General features: G+C 37.2%; 1 protein-coding gene across 1 annotated transcript in view; it reads right to left on the bottom strand.

Moving 5' to 3' along the window:
• The window catches only part of oca2 (oculocutaneous albinism II), a 78,159-nt gene that overhangs the window by 42,364 nt on the left and 14,533 nt on the right, over positions 1–21,262 (bottom strand). The window contains exons 9-14 of the mRNA XM_047374117.1: positions 18,789–18,942; positions 14,139–14,210; positions 11,194–11,259; positions 10,802–10,858; positions 8,314–8,438; positions 7,842–7,980 (exon numbers count right to left, since the gene is read on the bottom strand). Of these exons, the coding sequence (XP_047230073.1) occupies positions 7,842–7,980; positions 8,314–8,438; positions 10,802–10,858; positions 11,194–11,259; positions 14,139–14,210; positions 18,789–18,942 (613 nt within the window). The remainder of the gene's footprint in view (positions 1–7,841; positions 7,981–8,313; positions 8,439–10,801; positions 10,859–11,193; positions 11,260–14,138; positions 14,211–18,788; positions 18,943–21,262) is intronic.

Below are 21,262 nucleotides of genomic sequence, written 5' to 3'. Positions count from 1 at the left end.
TGGAAACAGACTGTGGAGCCTTTGGTCCAGACTGCAGGACAGTTGTTGGTCAATAAAACCGGCCAGTAAGTGAAGTTCTAAGATATTCATACTTGTCAGACAACACGACAACTCTGTATCATTTCTGCTTCATCACCGAAGGAGGAGCAGACTGAGCAGAGACAAACTAAAACACACAGGGGGAGAAAAGAACAAGGCTCTGGCTCTCTGAGTGGGAGGAGAAGCTGGTGAGGAGAAGCTATCTGACCATTCAGGTTTTGTCACTCAGACAGTAGGTAGTTGTTGTTGTGTCATGAGCTAGCTGCTATCTAAAGAGTTTGCAGGGATCTAAAAGACCTCTTCCCGTTTGCCTTATCAATAGCTGTCACTCACCAGTATTACCATAGTTATTGGTAGAAAAGCTACTTTGAGGAGGTGTGATGATGAGATGCATGCAAATGGTGCTGCAATGTATTAATATGAAACCTTTTTGGGAACCATTGAAAATGCAGTTATTCCTCTTTTAGTCAGCTGCTTTAGAGGTTAGAATGAAGTAAATATCCTGTTACTAATAAATCATTATCTAGATTGTATCACATTTCTCTGTCAATATTTCTCAGTTTTCATGATATGAATTTAAGAAATGTGTTTTTTGTTATCTTTTTTATATTTTATTATCTTTTTATATTTATAATGAGTAATTTATAATGAGTAATTTCTAGGAACCTGATTAGATAGTAGAGGGTGAATTTTAAACTTCTTGTCTTGTCAGTGCATTGACGTATAAATATAGTGGATACTCACTGATTTTGTGAAACTGTGATAAAAATGTACAAGTCTGAAAGGTGTAACCCTCTATCACTGTCTCACACACGGGGGCTGATGGAGCACACACTGCCTCGTAAACACATAACCAGAAAGTATGAGAATAAGAAGCAGTGGTCTGTAGTTGGCTTTAATTATTTGGACAAAAAAAAAAAATAGATGTAAATAAGCTGTGGCCCTCAAAGCATATTGCCCTCCCTATTTTAGATGTTTCCCTGCTTTAACACACCTCAAACACAATCCCAAAGCTTTGTATGTACATTGTCAGGCAGGCTGCGACAGACAGAGCTGAAGGTTGTTCACAGCTCATATTTGGACCTTTAATCATTCACGAAAATGTATATACTGTAGGTACTCACAAGACACACAAATAGAAGAGATTTAACCTAAAGTTTAGATTTTATTGTCTGCAGTTCCATGTTTAAGATTAATGGAATAAAACCTTATCTGAATAATCGGTATTAGAATGCAGTAAAATGTTCCCAGCTTTTACCTTGAGCACCTGCCCCTTTAGTGGTCTTTGCACAGCCCAGCATAGAAGAGATATGATACCTTGTTTTTAACTTTTAAACAAATATTATTCAGCTTTTTGAGTCAATAATTTGTAGAACCATGTTTTGCTGCAATGATGCTGCATGTTTTGGAATATATCTCGACCAGATTTGCACATCTGACATATCTGTCCATTCTTCTTAGTTCAAATTTAGTCAGACTGGATGCAAAGTGTATTTGATTAGCAAAGAGTGTTGAAATAGATTCTCAATTAGATTTTGGTCCGGACTAGGCCTTTCTAACACATCAGTAAGCTTCCATTTAAACGATACATTGTAGCTCTAGCTATATATTTAGTTTCGCAGTCCTGGTGGAAGGACAGCAAAGCATTGCCCACAGTATATTGTGTGTCATGGTGTGGAGGGTGTGTTCAGAGTAATGAGTGGTTTCAGTTTTCCGACATAGCGTTTTACATCTACAGTTAAACCCAAAATAAATCGTACTCCTGGCAGATTTAAGGCCTATTTCTGCTCAAATACGCAGAAACATACGGACAAAGTCTTTTGTCTACCTTCTGCATCAAGGAGCTTACAGATGTGTACCCAAATGCAACAAACGAAGCAATACCACTGATAATTGTGGGGGCATACTGGTACATAATTTGGTGTCTCTTTTTAAGCCTTTTTCTTCGAATAACAAGATCTCCTCCATCATCTCTATGTTTGCTGTGTTTTATTGTGAAATTAGAATCTAACTCAGAACTGCCCTCTAGTGGCTACATTACCTAAGAACCATGCCAACCTAATAAATGCGTTGAAAGCATGATGGCATTGACATGCTGTTAGGAAATGGCAGACCTATTTACATGGGTAATGGGAGGGCATTTAGGTTTAAAGTAATCTTTTCATTTCACCAACATGTTCCTTCCCGACCCAAAACTGTTGGAGAATCTGTGGACGGAGCAAGAGATTAGGGTGATGGCAAAGATGCCTTCCAGCTGTAAGATATATGGAGTCAATCATCAAAGATAAATTCTCAAAATAACAGTGCAAACATGCAAAAAGCTGTACAGAAATTATAAGAAGGGTTTTATTGCTGTAGTGCCAATAAATATTTTTTTCCATTCATTAAAAAAGGAATAAGTCATTTTTAACATGCTATTTTTACAGTGTAAGTGAATGAATGATTGTCAGCTTAGGTTAACAATCATGTCTTGGTAGGATTGCAGTTGTATCATTCTCTTTCCATTTTCAGATGATGGACTATTTTCTGTGAGATGTTTAGATCTTTAGACATTGTTTTATACGAAGCCTGCTTTGAACTTCATGACATTATCCCTGACCTATCTACTGTGTTACTTGGTCTGCTCAAAATATTAAATCATAAAACTGGTTAATAGTGACACCTACAGGATCCACCAATAAAGTGGAAAATTGGAGCTGGCAAAGACCAAATGAAACAAATGAAACATATTGGAGGATCAGCCCTTTTAAATGAGACTTATGCTAATGTGTGAGATACACAGTCATACTTTTAAAGCACAGGCTCTCTCACTATGTCACCTCATGGCTTCACTATTGCAACAAAAGCCCTCTTGTGTCTGTTGAGAACTGGAAGCTCAATGTGCAGTGAATGTGAGGGAAGCAACCTGGATTGAAAATGTAGTGTTACCATTATTCTTGATATATGAAACTAAAGGACACTATAATTCGGCCATGTATCCTTTCGGTCTCTCCATTTCTCCCCCAACACGAACCTACAGATGCTGTAAACCATGCAGGCAGGCACAAGCTGAGCTTATCAGTGGCCACACATGACTGAATGAGCACGTCGCTGCTTTGCTCCCGCCGTGATTACACCTGAGAAAGAAAAAGCTGACAGCAGGCCATAAAAGCATGGTGCGAGCTACAGTGCACCAGAGCAAACCACATACTGCTGCACACGCAATGGCTAAAATGTCACATGCTCTAAACAGATGCCAAATCAAGCAGCTGGGAAAATGTCATGTCTTCCGGAGCTGTAGCACTATGGACCTTGAGTACAAAAACAGTGATGGTTATATAAAGAGCCAACAAGTCTCTGGCATTTTCCAACAGTGACAAACCTCTGATTAACTCAGTGGGACTATCGGATGTGGTTCACAACAACTCATCACAGATTTTAAATTACCCCAAAGTTACAACAACAAATTTCCTACAGATTTTGCACTCAAAGTAACAAATAAACAGATTTCACTGATTTAGACTTTAGCACATAACTGCAATAGAAGTGACAGTGTCTCCTTTAATCAGAGACAAGTGTGCCACTTGTAGGTCACTCGTGCCTCACTGACTTAAGCTAGACAGACGAAGTTTGTCACAGAAAAGTGTTACCGTGCAAAGGAATGTACTGTGTCAACAAAAGTATTTCAACCCCTTCATCTTTTTTTTATGTCACAACCACAAACTTCAATGTATTTTGTTAAAGATTTATGGTAGAGCAACACACAGTAGTGTATATTTGTGAATCAGACGGAAAAATATACATCATTTTTAAAATTTAAAACAAAAAGCAAAAAAGTGTGGCATTCATTTGTATTCATCCTCTCTGATTCAATGCTTTGCAGAACCATATTTTGCTGCAATTACAGCTGCAAGTCTTCTGGGTTATGTACCAGCTTGGCACATTCAAAGACAGAAATTTCTGCCCATACTTCTTTGCAAAATGTTCAGATTCAGTCATATTGGATAGAAAATCCGAACATCAATTTCATGTTTTGCCACATATTCTTAGTTTGATATAGATTTGAACTTTGACTGGGCCGATCTTCCCCACTCTAAAGCTCAATATTGCCCCCTATGGTGCTCCATCTATCTTGCTATCAACTCTGACCAACTTCCCTGCCCCTAATGATGCAAGGCACAGTATGATGTTGCCACTGCTATGTTTTTAGGGTTATGTGCAGGGTTACTTTTTCCAGCATGCATAATGCTTTGCTTACAGTCTGAAAATGTTCATTTTGGTCTCAACTAACCAGAGTTTTCTTTAACAACGGCTTTCTTCTTGTCACTTTGCCATAAAGATCAGATGTGTGGAGTGCACGACTAAGCATTGTCATATTATCAGATTCTTCCGCCTGAGCTGTAGATCTCTGCAGCTTCTCCATGGTTAATATGGACCTCTAAGCTGCTTCTCTTGTTAATGCTCTCTTTGCCTAGGTGTTTGCAGTGGTGCTAATCTCTCATTTTCAGTTGACGGATGGAAGAGTGCTCTGTCAGACTGTCAAAGCTTGATATACAGGTGCTGGTCATAAAATTTGATTATGAAAAACATGATTTATTTCAATAATTCCATTCAAAAAGTGAAACCTGTATATTATATTCTTTAATAAACACACAGACTGATATATTTCAAATGTTTATTTCTTTTAATTTTGATTATTTAATTTTGATGATAAATGATAACTAATGAAAACCCCAGAGAATTAGAATATTGTGAAAAGGTTCAATATTTTAGACACCTGGTGCCACACTCTAATCAGCTTATTAACTCTAAACACCTGCCAAGGCCTTTAAATGGTCTCTCAATCGGGTTCTGTAGGCGACACAATCAAGGGGAAGACGGCTGACTTGACAGTTGTCCAAAAGACAACCATTGACACCTTGACCAAGGGGGGCAAGACACAAAAGGTCATTTCTATAGAGGCTGGCTGTTCACAGAGCTCTGTGTCCAAGCACATTAATAGAGAGGCAAAGGGAAGGAAAAGATGTGGTAGAAAAAAGTGTACAAGCAATAGGTTATAACCGCACATGGAGAGGATTGTGAAACAAAACCCATTCAAAAATGTTCACAAAGCGTAGACTGCAGCTGGAGTTAGTGCTTCAAGAACCACAAAGCACAGACGTATGGAAAACATGAGTTTCAGCTGTCGCATTCCTTGTGTCAAGCCACTCTTGAACAAGACACAGTGTCAGAAGTGTCTTGCCTGGGCTAAAGACTAAAAGTACTGGGCTGCTGCTTAGTGGTCCAAAGTTATGTTCTCTGATGAAAGTAAATTTTGCTTTTCCTTTGGAAATCAAGGTCTCAGAGTCTGGAGGAAGAGAGGAGAGGCACAGAATCCACGTTGCTTGTGGTCCAGTGTAAAGTTTCCACAGTCAGTGATGGTTTGGGGTGCCATGTCATCTGTTGCTGTTGGTCCACTGTGTTTTCTGAGGTCCAAGGTCAATGAAGCGGTCTACCAGGAAGTTTTAGAGCACTTCATGATTCCTGCTGCTGTCCAACTTTATGGAGATGCAGATTTCATTTTCCAACAGGACGTGGCACCCGCACACAGTGCCAACGCCACCAGTACCTGGTTTAAGGACTATGATATCCCTGTTCTTAACTAGCCAGCAAACTTGCCTGACCTTGGGGTATTGTGAAGAAGAAGGTGCAATGTGCCAGACCCAACAATAAAGAAGAGCTGAAGGCCACTATCAGAGCTACCTGGGTTCTCATAACACCTGAACAGTGCCACAGACTGATCGACTCCATGCCACACCGCACTGCTGCAGTAATCCAGGCAAAAGGAGCCCCAACTAAGTATTGAGTGCTGTACATGTTTTTCATGTTCATGCTTTTCAGTTGGCCACCATTAAAAAACATTACAAAATCCTTTTTTTGAATTGGTCTTAAGTAATATTCAAATTTTCTGAGATACTAAATTTGGGGTTTTCATTAGCTGTCACTTCTAATCATCAAAATTAAAAGAAATAAACATTTGAAATATATCAGTCTGTGTGTAATGTGTGTAATTCCATTCATAAAGTTTCACTTCATGAATGGAATTATTGAAATAAATAAATGTCTTCATGATATTCTTATTTATGACCAGCACCTGTATAGTCTGCTGTGTTTCTTGGTCTTCATGATGCTGTTCTATTGCTCTGTACTAAACCTCTCAGGCTAGAAACAGAACATCTGCATTTATACTGAGATTACTTTACACGCAGGTGGACTCTATTTACTAATTACATAATTTCTGAAAACAATTGTATTTTATTTAGAGATTTCAAAGTTCAGAAGGTTGGATAACAAGAGCATGCCACACACATATTTTTTTACTATTTGAAAACCATATATACATTTCCTTTCAATTCAAAGTTATGCCACCTTTTGTGTTGGTCTATCACAAATCCTTATACCACATTAAATATTAAAGTTTGTGGTTGTAATGAGCAAAAATAATTTTGTAAGTTACTGTATGGCTTACTTTATATATTTTTGAATGAAAATAGGAAGATTTGAAGCAGAATAAAGTAGTCAGTCAGTCATTTCTATACCGCTTCTTCCATAGTGGATACACAACTTCTTTAGACTAACTGTTCACATGCATTAATCATATGCATGAATGTAATATTAGTTTGAGGCTTTTAATGATTGGTCTGAATCCTTATTGTGTCAGGCTGAAATTGTCATATTTTCAATAACAAGCATTGATATTGGTTAAGTTTAAACTTATTGTTGATTTTCTTTAATTCTAACAGTCAATGTCATTTATATGGATGAAGGCGTGTTTTTCGAGGTGAATGTTCTGCAGTGTATTTTAACTTGACAAGGCCAGAACCTATGAACCTCCATCAGTGATCATCATTGACCTCAGCTGACATTTTCTCTTGGTCAGGGTAAAAATGACTTTTATCCAGCCAGAATAACTGATGACCACAATAAGCAGGTGAAACTTCCAAGAAAACCATTTAAACAATTAAGTTTATATTGAGCATCTAATTGTTGTTGTATAATTATTCAACCCAGGAAAAAAGTGATTCACATCCTTCTTTAAAAGGCAAAAATGCCTTTGGTGCCCATGCATGTGTGCAAACTTTCCACAACAACTGTATCTGACTTGGTGATTACAAAGTACCTCTTTTTTGATCTGCTTAAAACAGAACTATAAAGTTGTAGTATATCTCATGGTCTGTAGGTTTGGGTTTACGTTGTGATTGTTTTTTTGTCTTTAATGTTTGTTTTGGGTTGATCAGTGTTTTAGTTCCCCTTCTGTGTAGTTTTATTCTGTGGCGTTGCAACTCTTAGTTACAGCTCTTTGTATATTCAGTGTTGCTTTCCGCCTCCCAATCACATGTGGACTCAGTCTCTGATTGCCATGTCTGTCTGCTCATTTTATGCTGCCTGGCCATGCCCTGGTTTGGCTAGGCCTCCCTTTACCGTCAAGTATTTAATATTACCCATGTTGGTGTTTGAACCAGCCTCCCAAAAGACAAGGACTGATTCATATAAATATAATCAGTAGTATAAATAGAAAGAGAAAGTTATCACCGCCTGATTGAAAATGTTATGATGCTTCACAGTTACATTTACACTAAATGCGTTTTGGGTACATCATTCTCTAACCCTAAACCATCTGCACAGATAAATCAGCAATTTCCCTTCCACCATGTCACACACAAGCCATAAAGCACATTGTGTGTGCTCTCAGGGTGTTTAGTTTATGTGTCAGATTACACTGAGCTGAGCTGTTGGGTTTTTTCAGTGTGTGTTTAAGCTTAGAGGGCTGTGAAAGTGCCTACTTCTCTGCGCAGGCCCTGGTTTGATACTATAATCACATTGGGCGGATCTCCGACAGCTGTGGCGGCCCCTCCAATGTTGGTGAAGATTACTTCTGCAATCAGGACATGTCTGGGGTCTAGATTAAGCACCTCACACAACCTGCAAAATCACACAGAGGCAGAAGAGTTCTTGATTAGATTGCATAGGCAATGGGAACAGGAAGAAAGGAATATAAAAGGGAAATTTAAAGATGAAAGCATTAGTCCTTCATATACACTTTCAACGCTTATAAACTAGGACACAGATATTTGAGTGCATTTGTGACCCTCTACATTAGGCTCAGTTGAGCATTTTTTTAATTTTCCTGCTGGGGCAGCCAGTATAGATTTAAAACTTATTTGTTTTTGGAGGACCTGTTCTCTATTTAGAGGACAATTGAGCACTTCAAGCATGAGGAAAGATCCCTTTTCTTAACTTGTTTCTATGCTTTACCTTATGGTGACAGGGGTGAAAAGCATCATAGTGGTCACATTATCCAAGAAAGCAGATAGAATTGCAGCAATCAGACACAGGATGATGATCATAGGCCACACCCTCCCTCTAGACAATTGGTAGGCCTGCCAAGTGGAAAATAAGCAATAAGTAAACCGATAATGGATTAATCTGCCATGAATGGATGAATGTGGAGTTGTTACCAATTAAAGTAAATTATCACATTTCACTGATTAAAATCATAAAAGGTTTTAGAAAGACAGCGAACAAAAAATAAAACATAATTAAATTCCAAAAAACATATCAGACAAGAGCAAACTAAAATATACAGAAAATTAAACACGAAAAAATAATATTTAACAAGATCTTAAGGAAAAGCATGTTTGAATAAGAATGTCTTCAGAGTCCAGGCTCTCAGGACATCATTAAAACAAAGAAAGCTTGTTCCACAGTCAAGATGCAACAGTCTAAAAAGAGAGATCCCCACTGGTTTTACATCTGGTTCTCAGCATTGAGTAGATTTTGGTTTAAGAACCTGAAGACTCGAGTTGGAGTAAATGGGTATGCAGTCTGCCTACTGTTGGAAAAATTAAAAAATATAGACCTCTAGTCCTGCAAAGAAATATGTATAAAAAAAACTAGACTGAAGTTACTGAAGTTTTTCTTTTTGTTGCAGTTGAGTCTTGCTCTTCACATGTGAGAAATGCCTCAAAATAGTCTAGAGGAAATAAAAAGCGAATGAGCATCTCAAGTCCCTGTTGTGACAGCAGCCTTGTTACTTTGGAAATATTTCTGATATGATAAAAACTATTTTGTACTTGTTATGACTGACCATTAGGAGTCACTGACTGGTCGAAAAGCACCCAAGTTCCTTCGCTAAGTTACCTTCTGCTTGACGGCAGAATGAAATATCCAATCTTTGGCCAGATCAGAGGAACCATGCTCTCCAGGGTTAATGCTCAGTCAGTCAGTCTTCTCAAAGATCAGTTGAAGGGAAATACGTTTTACCCAGTTTTTTCTTTCTTTTAGGCACTCAAGTAATTCAGACAGTTTGAAGTATTCAAGTAGTAGTGGTCCCAAAACAGAGGCTTGGAGTACCCAGCATATACAATAATTAGAATCTGAAATGTGATTTATTGCAACTTAAATATTAAGACCTGAACGACTCTAAACCAGTTTCACAGATCCTCACCAAATTATGCAGTCTGGTAAATAAGATGATCTGACTGACAAAGGCTGCTGAAAGGTCAAACAAAACTAAAACAATAAATTGCCCAGTGTCAAAGGTCATCATGATGTCTCTGCAAACTTCAAACATTGCAGCTTCTGTTGAATGCATTTTCCAAAAAAACGTATTTGTATTTCTAAAAAAATGTGCTGTTCCAGAGAAGAAATATTTTATTTGGCCACAACCTTTACTGAGAATTTTAAAGTAAAAGGTAAAATAAGACATGGGGATGTAATAATTTAACTATTTGACCACGTTGGGTTTCTTGAGAATAGTTTTGACGACAGTTTGTTTAAAAGGGAAAGGGGACAGAGCCAGCTTGGATTCATTCTGCAGCAGCCAATCTGTTATAAAACTTTCAAAAATAATGAAGTTGGGAAAATCCAAACAGGGCTTGAAGTGGGTTTAATGTTTTTTTTGAATGATGCTGATGTCCTAAAAGCTTACTAGTGCAGAGGATGACCATGATTGGGACGAAGATGGATAAAAAGAAAAATAGCAGAAGGATCAAAGCATAAACCTTGCCCTGATGGTTCATATTTTACTTATATCAGAAAGTTGCCACAGTCACATTTTGAAAATAAAACTATAAGAGAAGCATAGAAGAAACAATCTTTTTTATTGTATCAAACACAGCTTTTAAGCAAAGTAAGCAGTTTTGGAGTATTTTATCATATACAGAATATCAAAGCCCTCATAGGTTTAATATATCTGTATGGGGGATAAATACTAACAAATAGATCATGGTTCTATTTATTAAAGGGAAAAGTTATCCAACCCAACCTGACCTTATGTGAAAAAGTAACAGCCCACCTTTTTAAATCATTAATTCTGCTTAATCACATTTCTTTGTTCAAATTCACTCACAATGATATCTGATTACTGCCAGCCCTTTAGAATCAGGAAATCAACCTGACAACATTAAATAGGCTGAAACCTCTCAAAAAGCAACACATCACACCTTGATCCAAAGAAACTCAAGAACCAATCACAGCTAAGTGTGAAGAAAGGAAAAACAGAAGTAATCTATAAGAGACAAAAACCTTTTAACAACACTGTCTCTCCAGGTTTCAGCTATTTATAAAGACACATGCCACATGGTCAAAAGTAAAAAGATGCAAATAATACACTTCTAAACTGTCTAAAACACTGATGCACTTGAATGCCAGAAGCTCTGAATTGATTCCATATTGACTGACTGAGTTATCTTCATTAACAAAATAACCACTTCTAATTGTCCTTATTATTCCATTAACTCACCTTCATTGCACAATAATCAAAGAAGCCTGTCTCTGAAAAAATGGCAACCAACACCATCTGTGAAGAAAAAGGTTATATTGCTTAAAAAACATGTCACCTTCATTAATTTAAATGCAGTCACCATGGATGATAAAATGATGCAAACTTAATAGGTGGATGTCTCTGAAAAATGACAGGATGACAACATTGTGCAAATTGTAGAAGGTAACACTGTGTGAACTGTGTGGTAGCTAACATGGATTCCAATTAAAATAAAATCTATTTTTTTCAAAAAGAGTAGCAGTATTTTCTAATACCATTTTCCTCAATAACTCATCTGAGCTAAATTGTGAAAACTTTAAAAAGGTTAAAAAACTGTTTTGATGTAAATGAACATGTGAGGAGCATCTCACCATGCCAAACAGGAGAGCCAGTGTCTCATAGTCAATCCATTCCACCACTGTAACCAGACTGGGTCTCTGTGAAAGACACACACTTAAGAATATTAAGTTTAATCAGGTGTTTGACTGGGAGAAAAAAACAGCAAAATGCTTTCACAAATCAGCATCAGATATGTCAAAAGAAAACAGTTCTGGAAAATTGCATTGTTGCTTCTAAATAACTCCTCCATGGGCCAGATTCATTTTCTTCTTACATCTTTTTTCTACAGATGAAATGAGACAGAAGAAGTACAAAGAACGAGTTGGAGGCATCCCAGTGAGCCACAAAGTACAAACTGGATTCCCTTCGTTTTATGACTAACCTCTTTTCTGCAGACCATACAAACTGGACTTTCAAAATAAAACTAAATAAACTAACTCTTAACTTAAAAGGACTCTTAATATCCTAAAAAAAATGATGTCATAATCTTGTATTTATAGGTTTCAACGTGCACGATTGTAGCTCTAAATGAGCAGTAGCATCCTATGTTGAACTGCGGATTTTGACAGTTCTGTACATGTCTCAGAACATTTCAACTTAAAGGTAGGAGTATACCAGCACCAGACAAGTCCTGTTAAATGGACTCAACATGAATACAAAACATTTCATTAATGTTTAGCAAAACTGAAATAGTGAAACTATAATTTAAAAACTCTGTTTAATCTCCAGTTCACTTGTTTACAATTATTTGTAAATTAATTCAGTTAATTGAATGTGTTTGGTGTAGTTTATAAGTGGTGTCGTTAATAATAAACTAAATTTGACTGTACTGTTTGATAATCAGGATCAAGTAGAATGTATGTGCCTAACTTGAAATCTGTATGATTCCACTGAATTGACTTGGTAAAGTGCCTTGAGACAACATATGTTGTGAATGGCGTGTATATATATATATATATATATATATATGCACATTACTAGTCAAATGTTTTAGAATGCCTTTCTCACTTAATGGGTATGGTATTTTGTAGTACACAAAAAGCATGAAATAACTCTAAACAATTTTAGATTTTTACAAAATATATACCCTTGGCTCTGATTACTGCTTTGCTCTCTTGGCATTCTCTCCATGAGCTTCATGAGGAGGTCACCTGAAATGGTTTTCCAAAGAGAACTTCCCAGACGTTCACTGAGAGATGGACAAAGGTTAATATTTTTTGTCATCACAGCAAAGGGCGGCTACTTTAAGGATTCCAAAATATAACATATTTAAAGTTATTATACAATTTTTGGTTTGCTACATAAATGCATGTGTGTTCATTCACAGTTTTGATACCTTCATTGAGAAACTACGTATAATGTAAATAGTCATTAACATAAAGAAAACCATTAAATTAGAAAGGCGTTCTAAAATAACCAGTAATGTATATATATGTATATATATATATATATACATATATATATATATTCAATTCAATTCAATTCAAAAATAATAATAATTAAATTAGAGAGGCGTTCTAAAATAACCAGTAATGTATATATATGAAACTGAAAACACCTGGTTTTAGACCACAATCATTTATTAGTATGGTGTAGGGCCTCCTTTTGCGGCCAATACAGCATCAATTCGTCTTGGGAATGACATATACAAGTCCTGCACAGTGGTCAGAGGGATTTTAAGCCATTCTTCTTGCAGGATAGTGGCCAGGTCACTATGTGATACTGGTGGAGGAAAACGTTTCCTGACTCGCTCCTCCAAAACACCCCAAAGTGGCTCAATAATATTTAGATCTGGTGACTGTGCAGGCCATGGGAGATGTTCAACTTCACTTTCATGTTCATCAAAGCAATCTTTCACCAGTCTTGATGTGTGTATTGGTGCATTGTCATCCTGATACACGGCACCGCCTTCAGGATACAATGTTTGAACCATTGGATGCACATGGTCCTCAAGAATGGTTTGGTAGTCCTTGGCAGTGACGTGCCCATCTAGTACAAGTATTGGGCCAAGGGAATGCCATGATCTGGCAGCCCAAACCATCACTGATCCACCACCATGCTTCACTCTGGGCATGCAACAGTCTGGGTGGTACGCTTCTTTGGGGCTTCTCCACACCGTAACTCTCCCAGATGTGGGGGAAACAGTAAAGGTGGACTCATCAGAGAACAATACATGTTTCACATTGTCCACAGCCCAAGATTTGCACTCCTTGCACCATTGAAACCGACGTTTGGCATTGGCATGAGTGACCAAAGGTTTGGCTATAGCAGCACGACCGTGTATATTGACCCTGTGGAGCTCCCAATGGACAGTTCTGGTGGAAACAGGAGAGTTGAGGTGCACATTTAATTCTGCCGTGATTTGGGCAGGCGTGGATTAATGTTTTTTGGATACAATCCGGGTTAGCACCCGAACATCCCTTTCAGACAGCTTCCTCTTGCGTCCACAGTTAATCCTGTTGGATGTGGTTCGTCCTTCTTGGTGGTATGCTGACATTACCCTGGATACCGTGGCTCTTGATACATCACAAAGACTTGTTGTCTTGGTCACAGATGCGCCAGCAAGATGTGCACCAACAATTTGTCCTCTTTTGAACTCTGGTATGTCACCCATTATGTTGTGTGCATTTCAATATTTTGAGGAAAACTGTGCTCTTACCCTGCTAATTGAACCTTCACACTCTGCTCTTACTGGTGCAATGTGCAATCAATGAAGACTGGTTACCAGGCTGGTCCAATTTAGCCATGAAACCTCCCACACTAAAATGACAGGTGTTTCAGTTTCATTGTCAAACCTCTGTATATATATATATATACATATATACACACTGTCTATACATCAATAATTGTGTCCTAAAACTCATAGAGTTGTACAACCATTTACTGACAAGCAGATTTAGACCTTCCAAGCTGGTTTTAGGTTTCACTGTGGTATTACCTCAACAAGTAAGTAATCTGGAGACATGAAGAGACTTACATTACCAATGATAGCCAGGGCTGCTAAGGCTGCTAAAGATCCCAACATGGCAGCCAGAGTGCGATGAACAATCTGAAAATTGAAAAGATACACAACCTAATTTGTGCTCATGAACTACAAAGGACTGCAGGTTTTCCAAAGGGAACATTTATTATTCAAACAGTGTCAATTTGCCTTTCTTACTTCAGGATAACCAGTTACCATTTTAGATTTATGGTAAAAAGGAAATGGCATAAGGCTTTTCATTGCTTATTGGCAAAAATATTTTGCAGTCATTTGGTAATGGGCATCTTCATTATGTTATGAGCAGTTTGGGGAACTATGGTCATAAACCATGTTTGACATATGGTTAATGACCTTAGCCATTTTCTAAAGTTGGTATCAGAATAGAGGTTTCATATTTCTGGTAAATTAAAGAGCTGTTTCAATTTTTGAGGACTGCATTTGGTCATCTGTAGATTACAAATCCAGAATAACTAGACTGATGAAACTTAAACTGCATTATCAAACAATGGACCAAAATGTGTTAAAAACGATTTATAAAGCCTTTATCGCATTTGTGAAGATAAAAATTTACTGTTTTTGGCAAGCATGAAAGCACAATATGTAAATAAGTCAGACCTGGACTCAATTATTCTACCATTAAAACAGAGTTTGTTATTTTTGAAACATTTAGATGAGTAATTGTTTATTTCCCAATTTATATGATAAAAGTTACTGTCTTTTCTAGAATGGGTTCACCTGGAAGTTTGCAGTATCAGGTTTGGGGGGTGTGAGGATTATTGTGTGCAGAAAAATGGGCTCACCCAGAGTGCCATTCTATTCATGCAAGAATTGCTACTGATGTATTTAATGTTATTCTTTTCTGTACTATGTTGTAACTCACATTGTGCAGGATAGCATTTGGGTCTTTCTGCTGCAAATTACTCTTATCCTTGCTTTTATCTGTTTCAGTTAAACCATGCATATTGCATCCCAGTGTTTCAGACATCATCAAAGAAACTGATTTACTTCAGGAACATTAGGAAGTTCACACCAAGTAAATTCTGTTCAGTTTCAGGCTCTAATAGGAGTCAGTCATTTTGTGAACATCAAGGACAAACAGCCACAGAATATTGCATTTCAAAGTCATCTTCCGCTAACAGGTTCTATCAAGACAGCCAAGCAGGATACACCAAATGATTAAGCATGCGGATTATGAAGAATGACTACAAAGCAGATAACAAAATGAGTCCTTTATTTACTGCTGACATAATACCCATCCTTTTTTTCCAAAGAGAAAGATCTGTCACTTTTAGATTTTAAAAGATCCACCTCCTGGTTTCTTTTCGCTTACAGAACACTAAAAACTGTTCCCCATCTCTAGTATTAACACATTTTTAGAGATTGTTTTAGTCATTATGTACAATCCCAAGTGTTTAACAAAAGAAAATCCCCAAAATACAAATTGATTTTGTTATAGAATAATGGCGGAAATGTAACAAAACATTTTTATTTAAATTAATATATCAGAGATGTTTTAACGATCATATTACTGCCTCATTAAAAACTTTAAATTACCTTTATGACAATGTTCATAGTCTTTAATCCATATCCTGCTGAACAGCCCAAATTAAACTAAACCTTATTAGACCATATGAATGATAAAAATCTCAGACAGACAATCTATAGACTGTCTGAAAACTCTCTTTTTGAACAAATCTGTTGAAATAATGAGTGAGGAGAAGGAGAATAAAAGCTTCTCTCTTTGTCTTGTCAAGTAAGATAAAATGGAAATCTGACTTTTTACATTAAACATCAATGGAAGGTTTAATGGAGAACCCAGTTAGTGTCCAATTACCAATGCTGGTGGATTCCTTCTGTATAAACCTAAGAGTTTTAACATAATAATGACCTGAATGAAGCATATGCGTTGTCTCATTAAGACGTTTGTGTCAGGTTCTCCTCAGGCTGAGGAAAACTGAGACCTGATAGAGATAATGCAGCTAAGGCTCAATGAAAACTTAGAGCCATCTGCACTACACAAGAAAAGAGATAATGCCAAAGACTTTCAATGACAGCCTCTGATAGTGGATCTGTCATTAACACTGATGACATCTGTACAGACTTTTAACTATGCTGTCATCTTCCACTCCTTCCCTCCTCCTGTTCTCCCTGAAACAGTTGTGTGAGATCACGCCCTGCCAGGATCAGGGAGATCAGCTTGTTTTAAATAAATCTAAATGTGGACTTAGAATGGAGAAAATCTCTGATGTACACCTGTGAATCTGAAAGAGCCTGCGGGTGGAACGCAAGAAGTGTCGGTTCTTGCATGAATGATGCCCTAGGTGAGCCCCTCCTTCTCACACAAACACATCCCTAATACCCTAACTAAGCCTGTCCTGCAAAAGATATTTTTTGTTTTTCAGAAATAGCATCTGAAATTAGTCTAGAATAATATCTCGGTATACAGACCCATTCAATAAATTAGAATATTGTTGAAAAGTTAATGAACTAAGCTACTGAAATAAATTAAGTGAAACACATTAAACAGATTAACTGCAAACTAACTGAAGTTTTCAAGCCTACGTTTCTGTTAATTAGGATTTTCTCCTTACAGCCCAATGAAAACATGACATTTAAGATTAGAATATTACATCAGACCAATAAAAAAAAACTTTTTTAATACAGAAGGGCTTTTTGAAAGGTATGTTTTATACCTGCTTAATGATTGTTATTTTCAAAAAATAATCTTAATCTGACAAACGATCTTTATTGAACCATATAGTCTGATTGATTAAATAGGACAGTATTATATGACAGTGGTCTTAATGCCAAGAAAGTATTGAAAATGTCTGTGTTTGTGTTTATAAAAATAAAATTTAAAAAAATGTTTTATTAATCCGAAATTGCTGAAAAACTAAGTTAAGTTCTGACCCATTTACATATGAAAGACTTCAACTAGAGGTGTCTAAATGCAGTCTAAACTCACTAAACAAACACATAAATAGCCCCTTAATTTTATCACGAATCATAAGTCACAAACCAAACACCAACCTTAGTGTCATCGGCTGCCTGAGGCAGAGAGCAATATTTTCTTACAGTGCCTATACAGCAGGGTGCCCATTCCCAATGACTGAAAATGCAAATAAAGAACAGAAAACTCTTTCAGGGTTCAGTTGACATAACTTTTACTTTCTTTTTTTACTGCATGATGGAAATATCTGGAGCAAAAGACAGTCTCTTGTGTCTTATCATGTGAAACTCTATCAGCGCTAGTCCCGCCCAGCTGCTTTGGCTGTCCATTATAAAAAACGTTTTTTTATTTTCATGTAACTTGTAGCTACAAACTTAATTTGTCACCTAATGGAACAAAACTTCCTCATTAGTTTTTTTTATTTATCCATTTTGCCACTTACTTGTCAATCAATATTTAACAAATATAAAAACTTCTCTCCCAAAAACAAGTTTCCACACACAAGCATCTGGTGACATCACATAAGGTATAACCCAACTGATCAGAGTTCTTTTGAGTATCTATATTATTATTTTATTATTTTTAGTATTATCTTCTTTATTTACATGGTTTTATTCGAATTCTTCAAAAGTATTTTGGTTCTTGTTTTCTGTATGTCTGCAACAAAAAGTCTGAGCAGCATGTGAGGACATGCATGGATTTTAGAAAAGTCCGGCTAAAATAAAAAACATAGAAGCGGTTTGTGAAAAGGACCGGAGCAAACTGGAATAAACAGATTTTTATAATTTAATGGAAACCAGACAAACAGAAAACCATCATAGCTTGGAGATCATCAGAGTCAGACTCTGACTCAGACGTGTAAAGCTGAACTCCTTGCAACTCAAATGCAACTCAAATTCTTTAGGATTCACATCAAAATCCATCATGTCATTCAACGAACTCATCCTTGCTCTAATGATGTCATCAACCAAAACGCAAAAAAGCTGTGTTTTTGTACCAGCATGCTTTTTAAAAACATTATATTTCTTTATGCAATCCTGTTCTGAAAATCCTTACTTCATTACCCAGCTGTATTTTTACTCTCAGCATACATTTGTTAACAAAAGAATGAACCGCCAGAAAGTATCTTTAAATGCTAAATAAAACAATAGATTATACCTAAATATTGATCATTGTCTGATAATGTGTTTAATGTTATGCACATTTTAATAATGTGCAGACATATGCAACCACTCTTTTCTGTACTGTATAATTCATTTGCAAGGGCACAGAAAACACCTCCCATCTGGGAGAGGATATATCCTTTGCACTGGTTGGATTACAGTAAGCTTACAGAAAACTATAAATTGGTGGAAAAATCCACTTACCACCAATAGGTTCATATCATGTTATCGATTATTTAAGTCTATTTGGTAAATACTAGAAAAACTTCACAGGTGCAGCAGCCTCCAGTAAGATGTGCAGGTGGATTTAACACATCAACAGTTGAATAACGTTAACAGAATTAGGCCCAATCTGCACATTAACAATAGTAAATGTCTACCCAGACCCAAGCACAGAAGGTGGGTTCCTGCAGGTCCTATAGTGCTTTTTATATGTGTGTGTAGTAAATAAATTAAGATGACATTTTACAAACTGTGCCACAGACAGTGGACTACAAAAAGTTAATCACTGCAGCATAGCAAGCCATTTACCTCAAAGATGATGAGAACATAGACCCCGGCAAGGATGATTCCAGCAATAGCCACCTGCGTCTCCTTCGTAACGTAGAGCGATTGGTAAGTCATGGACAGAGGCACAACGTTGTTATCCTGCAGGAAGGCCTGAATCGTGATGACGATGGGGTCACTGGGTACGGAAATGAAAAGCACAGAAGCAAAGATGATAGGGGATCATTTTCTTTCATTGCATCTTTCCTCAAATGAGGCTGCATGTTCTACAGTGTGATGCAACATCACTTACAAATATGCAGCAATATTAAAAAGTGAACATTAATGTCACCATTGTCAGTTTGAGACCATGTTAAAGATAACCTTTCTGCAAAGAGGAAGTAAGAATTTTATGTAGGTCTGCATTAAAATGTAATAATAAAAAATTATAATAATAATAAAAAAAAAAAGAAAAACGTTGTAACACAGTTCTTTGCAAATGTCAGTGAATTTTATTTCCATTTTATGTAATAGGCCAACACAAAGTAATGCATAATTGTTTAGGAAAAAGTGATAGGTGCTTTGCAAACTTTCTTACAAGTAAAATCAGAACATTGTAATGTGTATTTCTACTCAGCCCCCTTGAATCAATGCACTGTAATACCACCTTTATACATTTTAAGACAAACATTCTTGCCAATTTGTCTTCTACAAAACAGGTGAAGCTCTGTCAGATTGAATGGGGGTTGTCTGTAAATATGTATTTTCTTGTCTTGCCATAGATTCTACTTTGGATTCAGGTCAGAACATTGTTCTACTGGGAAGTGAACCTCCAACACAGTCACAAGTCTTGCAGCCGCTTATAAATTGACCTGTATTTATCTTTATCCATCTTCCCATCAGCTCTGACCAGCTTCCCTGGTGTTAGCCCCAGACCAGCTGTGTAGGATTCTGCAGCACCTCAACCATAGCCTGACCCAGTAGAAGGTTCCAGTGTTGTGGAAGACCTCCTGCCATGCTTCAGTACAAAAAAAAACTCACCCTTCAGTCCTCTATGACTATAGACCTGTTGCCCTGACATCCCACACCATGAAGGTCCTAGAGAGACTCCTGTTGGCCCACTTGAATAAGCAAACAATAAACTATCAGGACCCCTTCAGTTTGCTTATCACTGTGGAGTTGGAGTTGAAGATGCCATCATACACCTGCTTCAACAAACCCACTGTTATGTGGACAAAGCCAGCAGCACTGTGAGGATCATGTTGTTTGATTTCTCCAGTCCATTTAAAACAATTCAGCCTGATTTGCTTTGTCAGAAACTCCAGAAGACTGAGATGGAGGCCTCAACAATCTCCTGGATCAAAGACTACCTGACAAACAGACCACAGTTTGTGAGACTAACATGTTATATGTCTGACCAGGTAGTCAGCAGCACAAGAGCATCACAGGGGACTGTACTCTCACCATTCCTTTTCACTCTGTACTCCTCAGACTTCCAGAGAAAGACAGACTCCTGTCATCTACAGAAATAGAGAGGGGGCTTTTCTGAAGCCTTAGGATTGACTGGAGTGATTAGTAAACAAGGATGATTCATAAAATGAATAACATAATAAACAACCTAGTGCATCAAATTCTCAAAATATTACAATAACAGAGTGTCTTCAGTCAGAGGCTTCTTCAGATCAGCTGTAAAACAGACAGTTACAAGACATCCTTCCTGCCCGAAGCCATCATCATATTTAAAGACTTTGAAAAGCTTGAATAGTATGACAACATTTAATTTTCCTGCAGATTTGACAAAGCATTTTGAATGCAATTAAACTGTCTTACCATGGGACTGGTGTGTTCAAGGAGATGAGAAGTGTCAGTTTTCCAGCACTAATACTGTATTGCATGTATGTCATCTCACCAGAGCACCTTCTCCTAAATGTGTGCAGGGAGCAAACTGCAGAGAGGACTTCTTATGACTTACTTTCAACAATGGATTTCCTCAGGCAACTCTTCAATAAAGGTTAGAAATGTGGAATGCACAGCTAATAGTTATCCTGTCAACAGATTCTCCCACCTGAGCTGCCTCTGTGATTAATGCTCTCCTAGCCTGTCAGATTAGATGGACAGGTTAGTCAGTGGGTAGGTTTGCAGTTGTGTCATGTTCTTCATTCTCAGATATTGAGTTGAACAGAGTTCTGTGAGATATCCAAAGCTTGGGATATTGTTTTATAATCTAAACCTGCTTTAAAATTCTCCCTAACCTGTCTGTTGTGTTCCTTGTTCTTCGTGATGCTGTTTGTTCTCTAATGTTCTCTAGCAAACCTCTGAGGCCCTGACAGAACAACTGGATCTTTACTGAGATTGAATTACCCACACATCTACTCTATTTACTATTTATGTAAATAGAGTAGATGTGTGGGTAATATGACGGAACTTTCTTATTTTTATCTGTAAAAATGATTGAAAACCAAGTATCATTTTCCTTCCACTTAGACACTGCTTTGTGTTGGTCTCTCAAATGAAATACC

This window comes from Girardinichthys multiradiatus, chromosome 9 (genome assembly GCF_021462225.1).
Source record: "Girardinichthys multiradiatus isolate DD_20200921_A chromosome 9, DD_fGirMul_XY1, whole genome shotgun sequence".
Classification (NCBI taxonomy): Eukaryota; Metazoa; Chordata; class Actinopteri; order Cyprinodontiformes; family Goodeidae; genus Girardinichthys; species Girardinichthys multiradiatus.
This window is presented reverse-complemented; position numbering and strand designations above follow the sequence as displayed.